Source organism: Platalea leucorodia, assembly GCF_965183815.1.
Source record: "Platalea leucorodia genome assembly, chromosome: 7".
In the NCBI taxonomy this organism is placed as follows: domain Eukaryota; kingdom Metazoa; phylum Chordata; class Aves; order Pelecaniformes; family Threskiornithidae; genus Platalea; species Platalea leucorodia.
Window position 1 is genome coordinate 63,192,432 of NC_138829.1, and position 20,179 is coordinate 63,212,610.

A 20,179-nucleotide genomic window follows, 5' to 3' on the forward strand; every position below is an offset into this window, starting at 1 on the left:
AAATATTTTTAAAAAGCTGTCTTGTCCTCCTTAGTTGCCTTTCACAAATGGGATGTAAACTGCTTTTTTGAAAAAATGACACTTTGTTGCAGAGAGCTATCTTTGTCTTGTACAACACTGAGCATGCTGCCAACAAAATGATCAACTTTTGATATGTTTCTCAGGTCTGTAAAACTGGCTAAATAGAAAGTGTGCAGGAAATCTAGCGTATTGCTTCTTCAAGAGCTGTAGAAATTGTAGGGGCAAATAGCAATTGACATTCTGTTTGGGTGTTCTACTTCAATGTGTAGATTAGCCTGGATAAGTGTTGCTAACAAAGCAAGGAATGATAACTTCATTTTGTCATTTTGCCTGAAAAAACTAGTTTTAGGGAGGATTGTACAGCTAGTATTGTACAGCAAAGGTTTCCGTAATGGCGTATAAAAGAATCATGCTTCGTTAAATTTGGAAAATGTATTTGTGCAGGTAAGTGCTTTATGGCTGGATTAATAAGTAACTTCTGCTTCAATTAGTTGCTGTTCTCCTGCAGTGTAGTATTTGGGTTTCTTTTTCCCTATAAAAACTCTCCTTGTTTTCACTCAGTCATTTAGCACCCCAAGATGCGCATGGCCCCCGGTAAGCTGCAGTTACTCCTGACGGGGATAGTTTGTATTACAGAGTTTCGTGCTGTACCGTCCGCTCTTCAGAAAGGTAGGATGAAAATTTCATGTCTAGCTTTAACAGTTTGCTGAGTACTAATGGTTTTGTTCTTAGGCAGTGACAAGCACGGCAGTCAGTGCTGAAATAAAGCAGCTGCACTAGTTTCACCCCTTAAGTTTTTGACCCTAAGAGCTTGTAGACCTAGACACAGGGTAGCATTAGAATAATTGGTCTAGTTTTCATTCTTTGCTTTTGTTCCAAGTCTGTAACTGAGAGTTATCTTTTAATGGGTAATCCTTACAAAACTTTTGTCTGATTCCTTGATGATTCAGAATGAATAACATTAAAGAAATATGATTTATAATTAAATAAATAAAATTAAGTACTCTCAGATTTTCAGCAAGTTAATGAAGGACATAGTTTAGCATGTTACCCATGGGCTGCAAACAAAATACAATGAGTCCTCTCTTCCATTGTCTTACATCTTAAAATCCAGAGTATGCTGTTTTTGGAACAATTAATGATGGCCATTGTTCCTGTTTCTTTCATGAAGATTTACTGATTTATAGCAAACTGGAATGGAAATCAGATCTTGGCTGTTTGCATAACCATTTTGCTTCCTTTTAAATTTGCAGTAGTAAAAAAGGGCAATTTACAGCTTGATTTCCTAAATTCTGCAGATCACTTGTTTTCATTGTAAAAATCTCTATTTTGGCTGTCAAAACAGGTGTGGCACCTAAATCATCATCATAACTTACTCACTTAAGCAGCCCAAAGCATAGTATTCTGTAGGATGGTGTTCTCTTGCTTCAGCGTCCTGCCATGCAGATGGATGTGATGCAGTTTACATAGAAATCTCTCGTCTGACCAGTGAACGACACTGGTCCTGAAGCAACCTGTAAAGCAGGCAGGAATCTCTTGGGCTTACTAATGCCATGGAGCAGAAAATTTTAAGAGTTTGTCAAAATACAGATAATATAAGTTTGGTATAATATTAACATAAATATTAACTTGTGACTTTTAAACTAGTCTTGCATAGGCTAGGAGAATAGAGTTATTCAATGCTGAAAGAAAAAAGGGAAGTGTTAGTTTGAGAATCTGATTTATTTATTTATTTATTTATTTATTTATTTATTTATTTATTTATTTTTGCCTATTTCCCCAGTACCAAATTCCTTTTGGTAAAACCTAAATCCCATTTTTTTAAATTTTGTCTCTGTTTCCTCTTTTCCCTTTCCTCAATATATCTTTGCACATGGGAAAAAGGTGGATGCAGTGAGAACTAGGAAAGAATGAAAAAAATCAGATAAATGAACTGGATCATTTCTATATAAAGCCTTTTTTATTTAAAAGCTAGGGTAAGTATTATTGTGTCAGCATTGTTGTGACACTGTAATCACTTGCATCAGCTATGCTAATCCTGAGGATGATTGCAAAACCCTTTTTATAGGTGTTGTAAGCTGCATTTTACAGTTGGGAGGGTTCGCGTTTTCCAAGCAGTGTATACAAGTATTGGTCCTCCATCCTTTGAATACAGCCACCTATCTGCCAGAAAAACAACAAAGTTTATGGATGCTAAATTTTTCCCAAGGTAGTGTTTAACAGAATTTGTAGTAAAATGTATTAGGGATGTGTTTGGCTTCATTGAGTTTTCATACAGCTTCAAGAAAAAAATAATTGTGGTCACTGCTGGGTTTGGGAAGTGCACTACAAAGAATTCCTCTGTTACAACGTGCTGCTTGGCAGAATTGGTTGCTTTGCTTCTATCTTTCTTAAAATACTACCAAATCTGTAGTTATCACCACAAAGATTTGTTTCTGTAAATATACAAATACATAAATATTATCAGCTTTACTTAGCCATAGTAGGTGATAACAATAGTGAGTTAAGAAGAAATAAAGTTGGCCCAGTAGTAGATGTTCTGGAGAAATTTAGCCACTGTTGTTGATCATCAAGGTCAACATCACGTTGTGCATTTTGACCCCGTTTGTCCAAAATTTTTTAAGTAAAAATGCTGGGTGTAAAGAGATTTCTGAAAACCATAATGAAACAGTGGTTTAGTCCCAAAATAATTCCAAAACTTGCTTGAAAGAGAATGTTGGCATTCAGAAAGTTCAAGTAAGCATGGACCTAATGAGAACTTTAATGTGTACGCACACACACACTTGCTCATGGAAGGCAAAATTTAATATTTATGATGCGATTAAACCAAAAAGTGCTCATTTGCAGAACTTCTGCAAAATAAAGTACATTGCCTTTTTCTTAGCCCAATTTAGCCTTAGTCTGGGCAGTTCGTATTAGGAATTATCAGAACGTTCCTGTCGTGGCAGAGAGATTGCACGGACCTCTACGCCACGCCATGCCTTCCAATTCTATGTTACTAAAAAGTAGAAAAATTTAAATCCAGGCTAAATCTTTCCTTCTTTTCCTCCTTTTACTCCTCAGATCCTAAGTGTGGGCAGAAACTTCAAGAGACAAAACCATGGAGTTACCTTAACCTTTTCACTCGGATTGTTGGGGGAAACCAGGTGAAACAAGGCTCACATCCATGGCAGGTTTGTACAAGCAAATGTGGTTTTATCTTCAGAACAAAGTCCTGACTTTTCATAGAAATGACAAAAGAAGAAAACAGGTGTATTTTGTGCTTACTGACACTTATGGTGTATTATTGAGCTCTACTCTGCTTTTATGAAAAACAGTGAAGCAGGCAGAGAGGACACGGAACCTGTCCTGCTCTCTAAGAAACCTTTGCTTATCGTTTATTATTTTGTTTATCATTCCTTCCAAAACAGCATCCGTAGATGAGTCTATTGTAAATTGTGACATGTATTGTGACATGGGTGAAACTACTCAAAAATAGAACAACGCTGAAGGACGCGACCCCCAGCACCTGACTATTGCCAGGCATCATGCATTTCCAGTGCTCCCAGTGACCTGTAAAGGAAAAAATTCTCAACTAACTAGTAAACTTTACAGCGTGCTGAGCACATCAGTGACTTGGCATTTATTACATGTATGTTGCTTTTATCCAGGTACAAAGTCATAGCTGAGGGGAACGGCAAGGTTTAGGATCTCTTAGGTTCAAGGACCATAAGAATGCCATGAAAGTGTGTGTGTTTGAAAATGCAGCAGGTACTTCAGCTGTGTGAATCTTCAGAGAGTACCTGCACGTACTTTCTCCTTTCTTCCTCAAATGCAGTCAGAGGAAGAGATTTTCTTTATTTTAATAAAGATTTTCTTTATTTGACATGCCTTCTTTTTGTGGTGCAGGTTTCCTTGAAACGAAGGCAAAAGCATTTCTGTGGAGGCACCATTGTTTCTGCTCAGTGGGTGGTCACGGCAGCTCACTGCCTCTTAGACAGGTATGGATGTGATATTTCAGGAGCAGGCTGCAGGTGCAGAAAAACATTGATTGTAAAAGTGTGTGTGTTCTGTAGCATCTTTTTGTGGCAATTACTTACAGGTGCTGCCCTTTCATTTGTAACCAATATTTTCCATGTTTTAACAGAAAGGGAGAAACCCCAAAACCTTTCAACATCTCAAAAATAATTAAGAATAAAATAAACTTACAGGGATTGGTGGAGACTGATTTTGGAAGTGTAGCTAAAAATCTGTACCTAACTATAACTATCTGGCGACTACATTTTTTTTTTTTTTCCCCCCAGAGGTAGCAGCTGGCAGAGTATATGCAATTAAATGGTGAATGGATACAGTACTGACCTCTTGCATACTGATGATTTTCAGCCTTAGTGCTAAAAAAAAAAAGAGGTCTGTGAATGTTGTATGGAAGGTTTCAGTCCTGATACTGTAGTGGCTTCACTGAAATTCTAATTCCCTTATAGTTAATACTGAATCTTTGTACTAATGGGTCACCTGGAATTATAAATTTGATCTGTATCTGGCATTGTGTGTGATCACATCTTGGTCAAATTAGCCAATAACTGCAGCGTTTATATTAACTACAGAAGGACAGGCAATATCTAAATCAGCATAAGGCTTCCTGACACAAAAGTAATTCTTCAAGTCTGGTGAATAAATTTGAATCAGAATAAAAAGTTTATAATGATTGCTTTTGTGTTTCCTTGCTGCACATCTGATCTGCTTCTAGGAACCCTAAAGCAGGATTCACTATGTTTTTAAGGTATAAACTGAGAATGTTAGAGAAGTGGTCTTATTTTTTCTGTGTTTTCCTATGTCCAAATCTTCCCTCCTTCTTCAAAAAGCAGTGACTGAACATTTTTAAACACAGTAAGAGGACCTAGTTCCTTAGTGGACCACCAAACCACAGTCAGAATGTAGCTAAATCATCTTTCTTCTCAGTCCTTTTCATCTCCTAATTTCTGCTGTGGGGCATACTCAGCTCTTGCTGACTGTACGTATTAAGTGCTCTAAAATCTGAAGAGGAAAGGTGTTAGGTATCATAGAATCATAGAATCGTCAAGGTTGGAAAAGACCCTTAAGATCGTCGAGTCCAACCCTTAACCTAACACTGCCAAGTCCATCTATACCATGTCCTCGAGCACCACATCTATCCGTTCTTTAAATACCTGCAGGGATGGAGACTCAACCACTTCCCTGGGCAGCCTGTTCCAGTGCTTGACCACCCTTTCGGTGAAGAAGTTTTTCCTAATGTCTAACCTAAACCTCCCCTGGTGCAACTTGAGGCCGTTTCCTCTTGTCCTATCACTCGTTACTAGGGAGAAGAGACCGACCCCCACCTTGCTACACCCTCCTTTCAGGTAGCTGTAGAGAGCAATAAGGTCTCCCCTCAGCCTCCTCTTCTCCAGGCTAAACAACCCCAGCTCCCTCAGCTGTTCCTCATAAGACTTGTGCTCTAGGTCCTTCACCAGCTTCATTGCCCTTCTCTGGACACGCTCCAGCCCCTCGATGTCCTTGTAGTGAGGGGCCCAAAACTGAACACAGTACTCCAGGTGCGGCCTCACCAGTGCCGAGTACAGGGGCACTATCACCTCCCTGGTCCTGCTGGCCACACTATTCTTGATACAAGTCAGGATGCGATTGGCCCTCTTGGCCACCTGAACACACTGCTGGCTCATGTTCAGCCGGCTGTCAACCAACACCCCCAGGTCCTTTTCTGCCAGGCAGTTCTCCAGCCACTTCTCCCCCAGCCTGTAGCGTTGCATGGGGTTGTTGTGACCCAAGTGCAGGACCCGGCACTGAGCCTTGTTGAACCTCATACAGTTGGCCCCGGCCAACTTTTCTGTTTAAAAACAACTGTATTTTTTCCTTTCATTTTGAAGATTCCGTAGCTGAACGTTTATTTTTCTCTTCTACAGGAACCTGCTCCAGTACTTGAATGTCACTGCAGGAGAGCATGATTTGAGGATCAGGGAGAATGGCGAGCAGACACTCCCTGTTAAATACGTCATTAAGCATCCAAACTTTGACCCCAGAAGGCCGATGAACTATGACATTGCCCTTCTGAAGCTGGATGGAGCCTTCAACTTCAGTAAGGCCATAGTTATCTGTGATCTTTTTCAGTGGGGAAGGTAAGGCCTTTGTTTCTCCCACACTGTGTGAAAAGTCTTGAAACTCAGTTTAAACCCATTTCCCAGCTGTCAGATTATACCACTAAAAATCTCCAGAGTATTTTGCAACTGAAGTATTTAAAATACCAGAGGTAAGTCAGAAAAATGTATCAGCTGAATTAAATGGTCTTCTTCAGACTTAACACTCCCTTGAAGAAAAAGGTATTGTTCTTTATATGCAGAAGACAAAAATTTGACCAAATAGGTGTTTTCATTTTTTATCTCAGGTGTAGGTGGAGATTTCTGCCTCTGGTGAACAGTAAAGCTAGTCAAAAGCAGACCAGAGCTCAGAGCGTACCGCAGTACCATCTGTACCTTACTCGCACCCCCTCTGCTATTTACCCTCTTTTCCCTTCCTGCAGACCGCAGAAGGGAGAGTGGGATTATCTTTAGTAGTGGCAGAATGGTCCATCTGGGGGCAGGAAGGGGAAGGGGAGGGGAGGACAGCTGCTAACACCCTTTTTCCTGGCCTGTCAGCCAGCCATTTCTCAGCTGTACGCTAACTTTGCCTTACGGTCAGGTTTTCTGAAAGGCTGCTTCACATCAGTTTTACCTAATATTGAGGTGCATACACTTTGCTCTTCAAAAGGCTCCAGCTCACGTCACTAGGTGGCTCTTTCTTTGCCACCACAAAGGTGAGTGACTACTTTTTCTAATGGAAGTTTGGATCATGATAGCAACTAAGTTTAAGCTGAGCTGAATGGCAAGGCCTGGGCTGAAGCTTGTGGTGCTCCTGGCTTTCTTTTTCCATTCCAAAACACTACGAAGTCGATGCACAGATAAATTGTCAAATGCCAGATTAATTTTTCAGATGCCACAAAAATAACAACACTTTTTAGTTTTAAAAAACCTAACTGACAAAAGCAGCTTTTTGTTGTTGTTCTTTCAAATACGAATCAATAAAATTCATGTCCATGTTTGGCAGGTTCATCAGTTTTGCCAGCATGTCTTCCTGATCCAGGTGAAAAGTTTGAAGCAGGATATATCTGCACTGCTTGTGGTTGGGGCCGTTTAAATGAGAGTAAGCCACTGGAATTGTTCTTTGACATTCAGGTTTATCAGTGTCTTATTTCTGAAGCTAAGAGCTTGATTGCAGAGGTCATAGATCAGAAAAAAAACCCCATCAACTGGTGATAAGAATTGTAATCTCAAAATGGGATCTTTGCTAACTTCTGTACCTACCTGTGAATTATCTCAAAATGGATCGCTACAATATATAGACCTGTATTTCCATTTTGAAACATTTTGAAATTTATTCAAGTAAAACAGCTTACGTACACAAAACTGGATGTTTATGTAACCATAAAATGGCTTGGAGCAAGTTTGCAACTCTTTTTTTTTTTTTTTTTTTTTTTTTTTTTCTTTTCCTCTTTTTTCTCTCCTGTCTATTAGTGGTGACATTAAGTTCACCTTTCAGCATTTCTTATCAACAATTTTTTTTGTGTTTCAGATGGAGTACTCCCTCAGGTCTTATATGAAGTCAATCTACCAATCCTAAACAGTAGGGAGTGTTCAAGAGCATTGTCAACTTTAAAGAATCCCATCCAAGGTGACACTATAATGTGTGCTGGATTTCCAGATGGAGGAAAAGATGCCTGCCAGGTCAGCTGAACAGAGCGCCTTGTGTACTCACAAGTGTTTCTCAGAAGCTCAAGGCTCTGTGTGCCTAAGTGAATAAATACACTGTAAAATACAGTATTTGGAGTGTATTTATTCTGATGTGTGAATTCTTTCAAGGGTTCTGTATGGGACAATGCACTTAATGACACGATTCCATTTTAATTATTTTATGAGTTTGTTTTAATTATTGTATGAGCTCTCAGGTCCCTGAGAGCCATTTTGCAATGTATCCCAGTGCAATAATGCTTGGGGCTTTCTAACTTCAGAACACTTGATAAATTAATTAGTTAATGTTGCTAAGATCCTAAGGAGGAAAGTAGGAAGTATTGCCTTTGGATTACAGGAAGCAAAGGAAGTGAGATAAAGGTTAAGTGGTTGTTCCTTGTCATGGGGGTGAAAAAAAGCTCCTCACTCCTTTTTATGTGCTAAAACACAACAAATGTGCACCCATGAAGGAACTTGTCTCTCTCTCCCCCTCTTGATGATCCTGACTAAACACAATAAAAAAGAAAGTGTCTTTCTTCACAGTTTTTTTTTTTTTTAAATTACTATTCCCTATGTTGCAGGTTTGTTAGTATGGCACCAAAGAGAACTCGATAAACTCTTTAAGGCTTGCACAGTGGTATGCATGCACTTTTGTAAGGTTGTGGGCTTTTACTTGTTTTTACAGGGAGACTCAGGAGGCCCTCTTTTGTGCCGACGTAAGCATGGTGCCTGGACTCTCGCTGGTGTCATCTCCTGGGGGATGGGATGTGCTCGTGGCTGGATAAGTAATGAGAAGAAGAAACATTACAACAGAGGATCTCCGGGAATATTCACAGACCTCAGTGCAGTGCTTTCCTGGATTCAAGAGAACATGAGTGCTGGTATTAAGTCTCCACAGTAATGTGTCCCTGACTTTTGACAACTCTTCTGTCTCATAATAATATTTCATTTATTTTTATCTTTTTCAAGATATAGCACTTACATTTTCCCTATTTTTCCTGGCAAAGCACTATAGCATTTCACAATGCCTTTAAGTATATGGTACTGATTGGCAGTTGCCAAAACCAAATTGAGAGCACTGTAAATGTTCGCTTCTCTTCCACTTGGCCTCTGACTTGGACTATATGTGTGTGTGTGTATATATATATATTTTTTTTTTTTTTTTTCATTTTAAGAATGGTCCTTTTACCCAGCTAGCCAGTTAGCCTGGTATTTTTGTTTCTAAGTGGAAATTCACCAGTTGAAAGTGTCTGAAATACCATACGCACCTCTTTGAAGTCACTTGTCACTTTTCTCAGCTAAAACGTGTTGGATCAGACATTTGATTATGCGGGGAAAAGTCATGCTCTCGGAAGTGTTTTTGCTTACTCTACCCAAAAGGCTACATATGCTCTCTGTGCAGGGGAACAGCATGAAAATTATCTATCACTTCCAAAGTCATGGAGCTGGAGATATAAGTGACAGGCTGTCCAGGGGTGAACTTCACTCAGACCATTAAGAAACTGAATTAATATTTTTTTCCAGTTTGGGCTATTTTCACTAAAAGGTATTGGAGATTGTGTTACAATTTACGCAGAGAACTGGAAAACTGAGGAGAAGTGTTTAAGAGGTTTTGCTAGTCAATGATAAAAAAACTGTGAGGGGAAAAAAATAAAATTTTCCCATTAGAAACCAGCCTCAACTGGTGATTGAAAAAAAAAAAAAAAAACAAAACACCTCATAATGTCAGAGAAAAATGAAAAGGATTTGGCTTCTGAAAAATATTTTTTTTCATTAAAAAAAAAAAGGAAAAGGATTTAGCTTCTGAAAAATATTTTTTTTCATTAAAAAAAAAAAAGGAAAAGAAAGAGACAGGGCTTTTTTATTAAAAATTTACTAGTTGACCCATTTTATTATCAGGAAAATACACTATGATTAGCCATTGTGGTAATTAAAGTGTGTTGGCTCCAGTGGTAGGTAAAGTGAAAACACAATTCTCAATTGCATTGCACTAGGTTTTGCTTGCTCGCTCTTTTATACTGTCACACTGGTGCGAGAGATCTTAACTGTAATTGCTGTCAGGCTTAATGTCTCTGTGTCCCTGATGCGATGCTAGCAGTTGGATCCTGCTGCCCTTACCTGAAATGTATAGTATTTACTCAACAAGTATGTAGAAAGAGAGTACTGTGCTGCTCGGACTGAGCAGTGGCCTATCAATGTATGAGTAATTCTAGAAGTGGCTACTCCAGAATTGTTTATTCCAAAGTCAGCATTGCCTGAACTTGCAATTTTGTTTTAATTCTAAGCCTAGTTTATTGTAGGCACTGTGTCCTCAAGAAGCATTTGAATTTGTCTCAGTGCTAGCTGTATAAAATTACCATTTCACATGGATTAAAAATAAAGCCTACATTGTGAATATGAAACTACAGTAATTTATTCTTCTTTTTCCACCCCCTTCCTTATCCCTCCTTTATTAGATCTGAAAATGAAAAGCTCCACAGGTGAGTACAGTATTTTTTCAGTATCTGCTATCTGTGTTAGAGCATAGAAAGACTTCAAATAGTCTGATATATAATCTATGAAGGAAGAAACATGAAGAAGCTTGACTCATCCAAGCACTTTTAAATGTATACTTCAAACATATACTTTTTTCCCTCCTCGTTCTGTAAAAAAAAAAAAAACAAAAACAAACAAACAACCAAACTTATGTAGGGTTGTACATATGTACTGGTGACTTCAAAAAGGAATTTTCCTTAAGACAGCTACATATATAAAGCCATATGTTCATTGAAATGCAAATAAAATTAACAAGAAAAATGTAGAACAGAACCTCCAGCAATGCACAAAATCTAGTTAGTGAAGCTGATTCTATATAAAAATATAGATCCTAAATAGAAAGTATGAGGTAAATTAGTACTTTTGCGCAGTCTATGATGAATCTATCTCCTTGTGTGGTGTGTATTTCTATGAATAAAATGCAAAAAAAAACCCCACGAAACCCAACCCTGAATGTAACGTTTTAAAATTGAAGTCTTACTTTGATTCTGCCACGTTTATGTTCTTGTTGGGCACTGTTCATCTAGGTACAAGTTCACATAAAGATACTAGAAACAGCTCTTGATCTTAAAATTTTAATTTTAGTAATCTAGAGTGAGATTTCTCGGATGATAAATGAGCTTGGGCACATGGTCAGTTTGTATAGACTTGCTGTGGCCAGTGAGAATTGGGTATTTAAGTGCTGTTTGTGTCTCTCTGAAATTTTTTACTGGTCTTTCTAGGATGCTTCACATAAGATAATCTTATAAGAACATGACTCCTTAAATTTGTTTTCCTATACATAGTTGTTGATAAATGTCTTACTGGCTTACCTTGCAAAGAGAAGGAAAGGCAAGAGGAGATAATTTTTGTAAGTAATTGTGTTTCTAGTGACACTTATCTGGAGAGGAAAGCTCCTGCTTCTTCTGTTAAAGTGTCTTTAATACCATATTGTACTATTGCAAAAGGCTCCTGCTGTAACATAGCTAAGGACGTTATTAAAAATGGGCTACAATGAACACTTTTCTTATGTCCTGAGGTATGCATTTTTCCTCCCTGAAAAATATTTATACTGAAATCCTCATTTAACAAATAGTTTCTTTAAGGTAAAAAGCAAGCACTGCCATTTTTACGATAAAAATATGATAGTGCATTGGCAGTGCTTCATTTTTGCTCCCGAACTGTGTGTTTTAAAACTGACTTACCATAATTCCAAATAAAAGAGAGGAGAAGACCCAGCATCAGTCTGCCAGCAGAAACAAGGTACAGCTGAGCAATCTTGAGTCTTACAACATTCTCTAGATGTTTGAGCTTTTTGGTGGACCAGATGATTGCATATGTCAAACCCGATTCCTTCTATTTTGTTTTAACTCTACAATGCAGCATTTTGTAGCATTCAGGATGGCAAACTCCCTGACAATGAAGGAGAATTACATTTTCCTGGAAGTCCCAAACAGTTCTATCAAAACCACCAGTAAGTAGACAAAACAGTCTTTCCCCAGAAACTATTCCCTGTACAGGTGTAGTTGGTTTTTGTTGCAGTTTTGTGAACGGGAACTAATTTGTTGTTCCAGATTGTGTGTATGGACTCTATTTGTACCAGAAGGGCATTATATATTGCTTCGTTTTTCCCACTTTGATATAGAGCCAGAAACATTTTGTGACTATGATTCTTTATCAGTCTATTCAAAAGACGACAGACTTGTTGGTGAGTTGCTGTCCCCTTATTCTTTGAAATAATCCGTCGGTGTACTCTTATCATTCTAAGAGCAAGTACACCCATTGAGGACACTGTGGTTGATTCTGGTTTATGTTTTCATGATGAATACATTGTGACATGTGATCTAAAATAAAAGACAAAGAGAATAGGAGAAGAAAAGAATGGAAAATGTCTGGTAGGGAACTGTGTCAGCATACGACTTTCTGGTGTCAAGGATTTTCAGTTTTTAATAGTGTGCATCTATTTGGGCTAATGGATTTAATAGGGAATGTAGAGGAATGAATAGGCAATTTCCTTTTCATCCTAAAATTATTATAGCTAAGTACTAAAAAGAGTACATGCAAGTTTTCTCAAGTGACTAAAGACTTTAATATTATATTTTAGGGAAATTCTGTGGAGGAGATCTTCCATTACCTATTTTGATTGGCTCCAATAGTACAAGGCTGAAATTTGTTTCTGACAGCAAGGATTATGGAACTGGTTTTTCCATGACCTACAAAGCTCTTACACCAGATATTCTTCCTGGTAAGTCTAAGTCTAGTAATATATCTGTCTGTACTCTTGGGTGGTGACCTGAAAAAAATTTTCAGGAGAAAATAAATCAGAGGAAGCTCCTATGATATTTCTACGTGGATGATGATATGAACATGGTAAGTGTGGTTAGGCTGCTGTGTGATGTTGTGGAGAAACTAGGATGCCTGAAAGAGATAGGATAGATGATGTTGAGAGAAGCCCTCCTTTAACTTTACGTCTTCTCCATCCACTTTATACAAGATCTCATTTCCTTCCCTACTTCCAGGATGTTTTAAAACTCAGTTAATACGATAAGTCAAATGAGCAGAACTTCCAGATGAAAGCTGCTTTGCTAGTCCCAAGCATGCTGTCATGGAGGGGCCCTGAGGGAGCCAGCTAATGCCAAGATATATCTTGTGGAGAATTGCTTTCAGTTTTGCTGTGCAGAGCGGTTCACCATCACTAGGCAGCAGGCCCAAGGGCCATCTGCTGAGTCTGGACAATCCAGTTACAGGCAGACACCTGTTGTTCCTGTTTCTGCAGGTTTTCCAGCTAGTTTCTTTCTTTTGCAGAGTGTAAGGGCAAAGTGTAGAGAGGAATCCCCTCTGAGGGACCCTGCCACTGCATTAGCCCATCAGCAAGACATGTCCTCTGGTTGTGTTTTATGTCTCCACTTCCCTCTCCAAAGAAAGTTGGCAAATGTTCTTCTGATATGCCCGTGTCCTGCTCTTCTGTCACCCCACACAGGTACCTGTGCCTGCTGTGCACTGCCTGTAGCCAAAGGGGAATGCTATAATCACGGGTTGAATTGCTCTTCTGCCTGGGAAGAGATTAAAAATTTTCTTTTCATTTTTTTTCAAACAGAAGGATTTGGCTTGCTGCTCTTATCCTGCTCTCTTTCTCAGCTGTGTGAAAGCACCACAAGAGCTTTTCTGGATTTAAATTTTTTTTGGTAAATGATTTAATAGGAAATCACAGTGCCTCCATTTTTTTTTCCTGGATTTCCAGATTCTGGCTGTGAGTCCTTAGCTGTTCTTTTTGAAGAAGGAGTGTTACAAAGTATGCACTATCCAGAGTGCTACAGCAACATGGCAGACTGTCAATGGATGATTTATGCACCAGAGGACCATGTAATCAAGGTATAATATGAACCCTTCTTGTGTCTACAGAATGGAAGTGGGCACCATTGAGTTAACAAGAAATTATGCAGCTAAGGACAAGCAAGATCAGGCAACATAAGCTTGAATAATGCTGCTGGATGCAGTTAAGAGAAATCGTTTTCCATCCCAAAAGCCAGATAGGTTTTAATTTCTCCCTTAGGTTATAGTCAAATAGGATTTCCTGGTTTAAATTTTATGACAGATTCTTCTAGCAAATGTAATATGCTATGTATCACGTGTGAGAGCTCTGAATGTCACAGAAACCAAACCCTAAAGGAACCATTGAGAATACTAAAGACCCTATTATATATCTTTGAATTTTTTCTGTGTGAATTTAACCACAAGGTTCACTTTTTCATTTTTTATTTAAAGCTTACATACCAGTCTTTTGAAGTAGAAGAGAGTGAAGATTGCTCTTATGATGCCGTGACTGTGTATGAAGATGTGGGAAAAGAGGAGGAAATTGGTTTGACTTCTGATTTTTGTCATATTTTGGGGATGACCTATTTGTTTTATGACTTTCACCAGCCCTGTTTTACAGTCTAAAATCAAGTTTGCCTCTAGAGTCTCAGGTGGTGTTATAGGTACTAGTTTCAGTACCTTGAAAAATACTTGTGGGTATTGCTGCTTCTGTTCCACTTACAGAGGCAAAAACGCATTGAACAAAAGAGTTTTGTGTATTTAAATTCTATATGAAATGCGCTTCTGAATTCGTGTAAATGAAGAAAAGGGCATAACACAGTAATTTGTTTTTATAGTAATGATCAGACACAGAAAGCACCCAAGAGGTCTCCTTTTCAGAGTCCAGTTGTTCTTCATGCCAGATGAGCATTCATGTAATTCTTGCCACCTTGCTGGAGATTCCCCTGGTTTACATTGAATGAGAGGAAGGCCTGTTCCAATCAACTGATTTCAGCACTTGCTTGATGCTGATGCTTAGATTAGCGCTAGCAGATGCTAGCGCTGAAACGCTAACAAGGGGAAATCAGGTTTCCAGTGTGTTCTATATGTAATGGCAACTTAGGAGCCCAAGTGCTGCAATAGACTCTTGTGAAATAATGCAAGAGTATCCTTGTTCTTATGAGATAATTACTGAACAAGGACAGACTGTCAGGAATAATAGAACAGTCCTTCAGCCTCAGTCTGCTTATCTCTACTCCTCTCTTGTGCATGGTTATTTTTTACCCTCCTGTGTGAGAGCTTGAATACACAGAACATTGGGTACCCACTGTGGAAAGAGATAAGGATGAAAAAGTACCTGTTAATCTGCAGTGAACCTTTGCTTTCTCATCTTTAGCTAAGTCTTGTGGATTTGCCCTACCAGCACCTGTTCTAAGCTCCTCTGCTGTGATGCTGGTTGTCTTTCACTCTGACGAAACAGAGACCTTTGGAGGATTCAGAGCTACAATCTCTTTTGTTCATGTAACAGGTAATAAAAGTAACTTGGGAAACTGCCGCTGGGGCAGCACAAAGGGCTCTTCAGTGAATCTGGCTATTCAGAATTATTTTGCTCTAAGACATTCTCATCTAACAAATTGTTTCAGTGAAAACACTGTATTGCGAACCTATTGAGGCATTAAAAAAAGGGTCTATTGAATGGGTGAAGAGAAACAATGAATCTACCCAAAACCTCAGAGTTTTATTTTGTGTAAGAGTATTTCAGTGCATTTTAAATGGCACTTTACTGCCATGTGAAGATCTAGTAGCACAGATCCCTACTGTAGAAGTCTATTCCTTCTACAAAAATTATATTAAAGGAAATAAAAGTACTTTTGTAATAAAAATATCACTCAAGACAGCCTGCTAACACATTTGCTATTTTCATTTGCTAGATTTAGATACTTTGGATTCAACTAGTGAAGAAGAATTTGAAGATATGGATATGACTGAAGAACTAGTACAGGTTACAACAGGTAAGCCAACCTGAGTTATATTTTTTTCTATGGGAATAGGGAGTACCTTTTAGGCTATAATTTAAATGGTGTTTTCTCCAAATACTTAATGGATGCAGTTGTCCCAGAATTTTTCATTAAGATGTTTTGAGGAAATAAAAACATGAATAGTAAAACTTCTATGCTTTGGCTTTAGAATAGCAGAATTTTTCTTCTTTTCTTCATCTTGTTAAGTCATTTACAGCAATGCAATGACATTATTTCAGCTTGTATGTCAGTTTACACCTACTTGCTTTGGTGAAAAGAATTGCAAAGAGTACAGGGTAGCTGAAAATATTAACCAGCATTTTAGAACTTCCCTTTTTCCCCTCCAGTACTTTATGGAGAATGGGATGAGTCCATATTCATTGTAGGTTTGAGGCTAAAACTTTTGAAGGTAAGCAGTTGCTTTCATCTTGGTGAAGCTCTGTTTTTGCTGAGATCTCCTCATACTATCTCTAAGCATTTGGGTGCTTTGTAATGAGGGAAGTTGAAAGATTTAGCAAAAAAAGGGGAGGGGGAGAAGCTTGAGAAGCTGTGGCGTAGCTCTTAGATGGACTGTTGTTTGGTTCTCCAAATCTTAACCTCTAAAGACTTCTTGAGACATCAGTGCTTTCTGTTTCAGATAATATTTGTGGAATCCCTTCAAATCAGCCCAGATTCATCTTCAGTAGGATAATTGGAGGTGAAGAAGCTGTACCATACTCATGGCCTTGGCAGGTCAGTGTACAAATTTCAGATGAGCATATCTGTGGAGGAGCAGTTCTTACCAAAGAATGGGTTGTCACAGCTGCTCACTGCTTTAATTCTAAGTAAGTACACTGGGACGAGCCCTTCCCTGAGACTATCTGTAATTGCATGGAGTGCCTCTGCAGTGTGGTGTTTCTGCCCAGAGTGGCTGGAACAGTTTTAGTTACCAGGTACTTACAGTTCACACTGGCACTGGATTCTTTTGCTCCACACACATGTACTAGGAACATAGTGGCTACTAAAGAAGTAAGCAGCCTACTTCTGTAGGCTTGGTTTTCATTCAGATCAGGTTTCAGAAGAGATGACAAGATACTAAGTCCCTTGTCATCCCTCACTTACTGTTAGGTAACTTCTTTGTGTTTGCATATTTACAGAGCATGTTTTCATCCAGGTAAAATCAACTTATCCAAAAATTAAAAAATTACTGAATTTGTGTAGATTTTAGAGGACATACAGGAGGCTTTTGTGCACAGGGTTGATGCCATTCCCTTATTAAGAACCTATCAATATGTTAAATTAGATTAGATGGAAATTTTTCTGTCTTTATTGAGAGGAGACAAAAGGATAGTCTGTGCGACTTTCAGACTCTTTAAAATACTTTCTAAACTGCAATTTGTTTATTCGTCTCCTAGGCTGAACACTACCTGTTTTGAAGTTCAAATTAATCACAAGTACATTAATTTAAAATTCACATACATTGGGTCATTAAAATATTTTTTAAAAATCCTCACAGGATTGCTGATAATTAGGTATTCTGGCTTGTTTTCAAATGAAGTTGCAATTACTTGAAAGTGAGGGTAAGCTTTCAAAAGCCTCAAATGCCAAAGATGTTTAGACATCTATGTTCTCTATTTCTTTGATTCTCTTCCCCACGCCCACAAAACTGGGGATGCAGTGCTGATTTGAATTTTGGACTTTGGTTTCTAAGTTTCTACATATTGGTTTGCAAAATTTTATATCAGGAGCATTGTTGCACTGTGTTGAAGGTACTGCTTTAAGAGCCGTATTAAGGAGGGATTCTCTATTGCACGTTGCCATCACATCAGAATTTGCGTATGTGGCTTAATGATTCCACACAACTAATTTCATCAGAGAGTTATGACAGGTTTTCAGGCAGTGAGAGGGTTTGGTTAAGAAACCAAAGGGTGAAATGAAATATTTCTGTTGCATTTCTTTATATCATTTGATAGGTAGTAATGTATTAGAGGTCACCCATTTTTTCATTAAGAAGGTAGGGACCAGCACTGTCCCTGGATGATGTGGAGCATGCAGGCCTTGTGTTCTGCATCAGGCACCCCTAGTCCTTATAAAAGTGTCCTTTCTCTCAGTTTGCTATGTGTTTGAGAAACCTTACTGCCTCCTCATGAGAGTATTTCATGCTCCCTAGAAGTCAGTGGGAAGATTTCCATAGATTTGTATGGGAGTATGGGCCTCAGAAGTTGTTGGCCCAGGAATATGTAGGGCCCTAGTATCTATTTTAGATGGGGGAGGTTTTAAGATTCACAAGTTTCAAGAATGCTGTTATACCAGCCTGACAATGTACCAGTGTACTTACCCTTTTTTTTTTTTTTTTTTTTAGAGAACTATACCGAGACTTATGGATGGTGGTAACGGGACTGCATGATCTTACAGAGCAAGAATACAGACAGGTACTATAAGTTCTGCTTAATAATAAAATATAAATCAATCTTGCAAAATAGTTTTTAATGTAAATGCATCTCCCAAATTGTTCATGATGCAGCAATCTAACAGCCTGCATACTGGACTTAACCTACATTTACACAACAGCTTTTGTGTGACTGTCAGAGAAATTCTATCAACACAGATCTGTGCCTTCACCAGTAATGAACTCCAAAGCTCAATATCCTGGAGGATGTGTGAATGAGGTGTATTGTCTCTAACTTCCCTGGTGACTATTACCAAGACAGGAATAATCGGGGCACAGCTTTCCACTTTGCTCAGACTGGACAAATATTTTTCCAAGACCTTCTTCCTACACTTGCTGGATGAAGTTTCCTACATGTTCCGTGATCCATGTCCAAGAGGCATAATCTTGACTTGTTAATATGAGCAAGCTGGTGGCTTCAGCAGCTGCTTTTAAACGTTTCCTCCTCTTAAGGCATCTTACATATGGCCTGAAAATTTATAAAACCGAAGTTACTTAAAGACTCAAATTCCCAAGTCATTCAGAAAATGTCAATGTCCTTGCTTTCCTAGAAAAGGTCAGTAAAGCAGTATATTATACATCCAAGTTTTAACAAGACCACTATGGACTCTGATATCGCCTTACTGCAACTGGCTGAGCCCTTAGAATTCAATGACTATGTGCGCCCAGTGTGCCTCCCTGCCAAGGACGAGGTGATTCAGCCCTCGAGGGTGTGCGTTGTCACAGGATGGGGTGCACATGAAGAAGGTATGCAGTCTTTGCTATTTTGAAGGTTGAGCATGCTCTAACTGTGTTTTAAATACTATGTTCTGTGTTGTAACACTTGTTCTGTCTATACATTACTTTCTGGAGAGCAGATGTGTTAAAAAGTTTTCACTTTTGTAAGCTCAGCTAGACATGCAGGGAAATGGGTGGGAGGAAAGAAATCATATAATTTAGATTTAGATTGAGACCATTTGAAAAGGGGAAGAGTAAAGCTTCTTTCTGGAATCACTAATACATGCCTCTACTGGTTTCTGAGATGTCGTTTACTTCAAGACAGAGAAAAGGGGAAAAAACTGCATCAGCTGGAAGTCCCCATCCTGGTGCTTGACACATGTCAGAGCTATTACATAAATCTTCCCAGTAAAGTGACCCAGAGGATGATTTGTGCTGGATTCCCTCTGGAAGAAGGCAAGGACTCATGCACAGTAAGTTCCGCATATCGCCTTTGCCTTCTGACCCTTGGGGTATGGCCAGATGGGTTCAGAAAAGGGAGTGCTAAAACCTCATTAAGAGCTGTTTTCTTGAAAACAGGCTATAGGTGATTTGCAGTGAAAGAATCCTTAAGAGTAGGATTATAATTACTCCTATTGCAAGAGGTACACCCCTTGAACAAAGGTTATTTCTTCCTCTGCCTTTTAAAAACAGAAACTCCCAAACACGTGAGCAGCTGGGACCTGTCTTCGCTGAACTGATATTTTAAAAACATAAGGAGTGATGTTAACAACATTCGTTTGTCCTTGTGCAGGGTGATTCTGGTGGCCCATTAGTTTGTCCTTCAGAAGACAACTCGGGTTTTTACACCCTTCATGGAATCACTAGCTGGGGCTTGGGATGTGGAAGGAAAAGCTACCCAGGAGTATACACAAATGTTGGGGTTTTTGTTGACTGGATCAAGCAGAGTGTTAATGGTAGCGGTAAGTATAAAAAATCAATTAAATGAATCCTTTTGCTATTGCTAGATGCTTAATTCGAGGTCTTTTCCAGGGTGCTGTATTTATATTTGGGTGTCCAGCACTTCCTGAAATCTTGGCTGTTTAAAATACCCCTAGCTGAATGCCCAGAAACAGACGAATCTATATCAGTAGTCACTTTTGAAAATCTTATTTCTTCCAGATGTGTTATTATTGCCCTTTCTATTGCGTTTCTCATGTTGATGAATATGTTTTCCTTACTGTTGCTTTGCTGCTTTGTTTCTCAGGGTTGGGAGGTGGTAGGGAGGCATGAACTGACACATGATGACAGCTGAGTCCACTTCAACAAGTTGACAGCCTGCCTTTGTTGACGATCTTCGCAAAGTTTACCATTTTATTTTTCTCCTTTTTGTAGATCTCCCCATTTTCACGGTGTGACTGTCAAAAGAGCAGTTC

The 20,179-nt window shown here is 38.8% G+C and overlaps 1 protein-coding gene across 1 annotated transcript; it reads left to right on the plus strand.

Moving 5' to 3' along the window:
- Positions 1 to 599: 599 nt before the first annotated feature.
- Positions 600 to 20,179, plus strand: OVCH2 (ovochymase 2; the record flags this gene model as incomplete). Its single annotated transcript, XM_082316915.1, has 21 exons — positions 600 to 690; positions 3,085 to 3,194; positions 3,910 to 4,001; positions 5,937 to 6,109; positions 7,114 to 7,209; positions 7,639 to 7,790; positions 8,479 to 8,674; positions 10,250 to 10,273; positions 11,691 to 11,781; positions 11,882 to 12,015; positions 12,412 to 12,552; positions 13,549 to 13,679; positions 14,073 to 14,166; positions 14,998 to 15,129; positions 15,533 to 15,613; positions 16,257 to 16,443; positions 17,961 to 18,030; positions 18,599 to 18,794; positions 19,086 to 19,237; positions 19,558 to 19,726; positions 20,139 to 20,179. The coding sequence occupies 21 exons, from the start codon at positions 600 to 602 to the stop codon at positions 20,159 to 20,161; spliced, it is 2,535 nt and encodes an 844-aa protein (XP_082173041.1). The 3' UTR covers positions 20,162 to 20,179.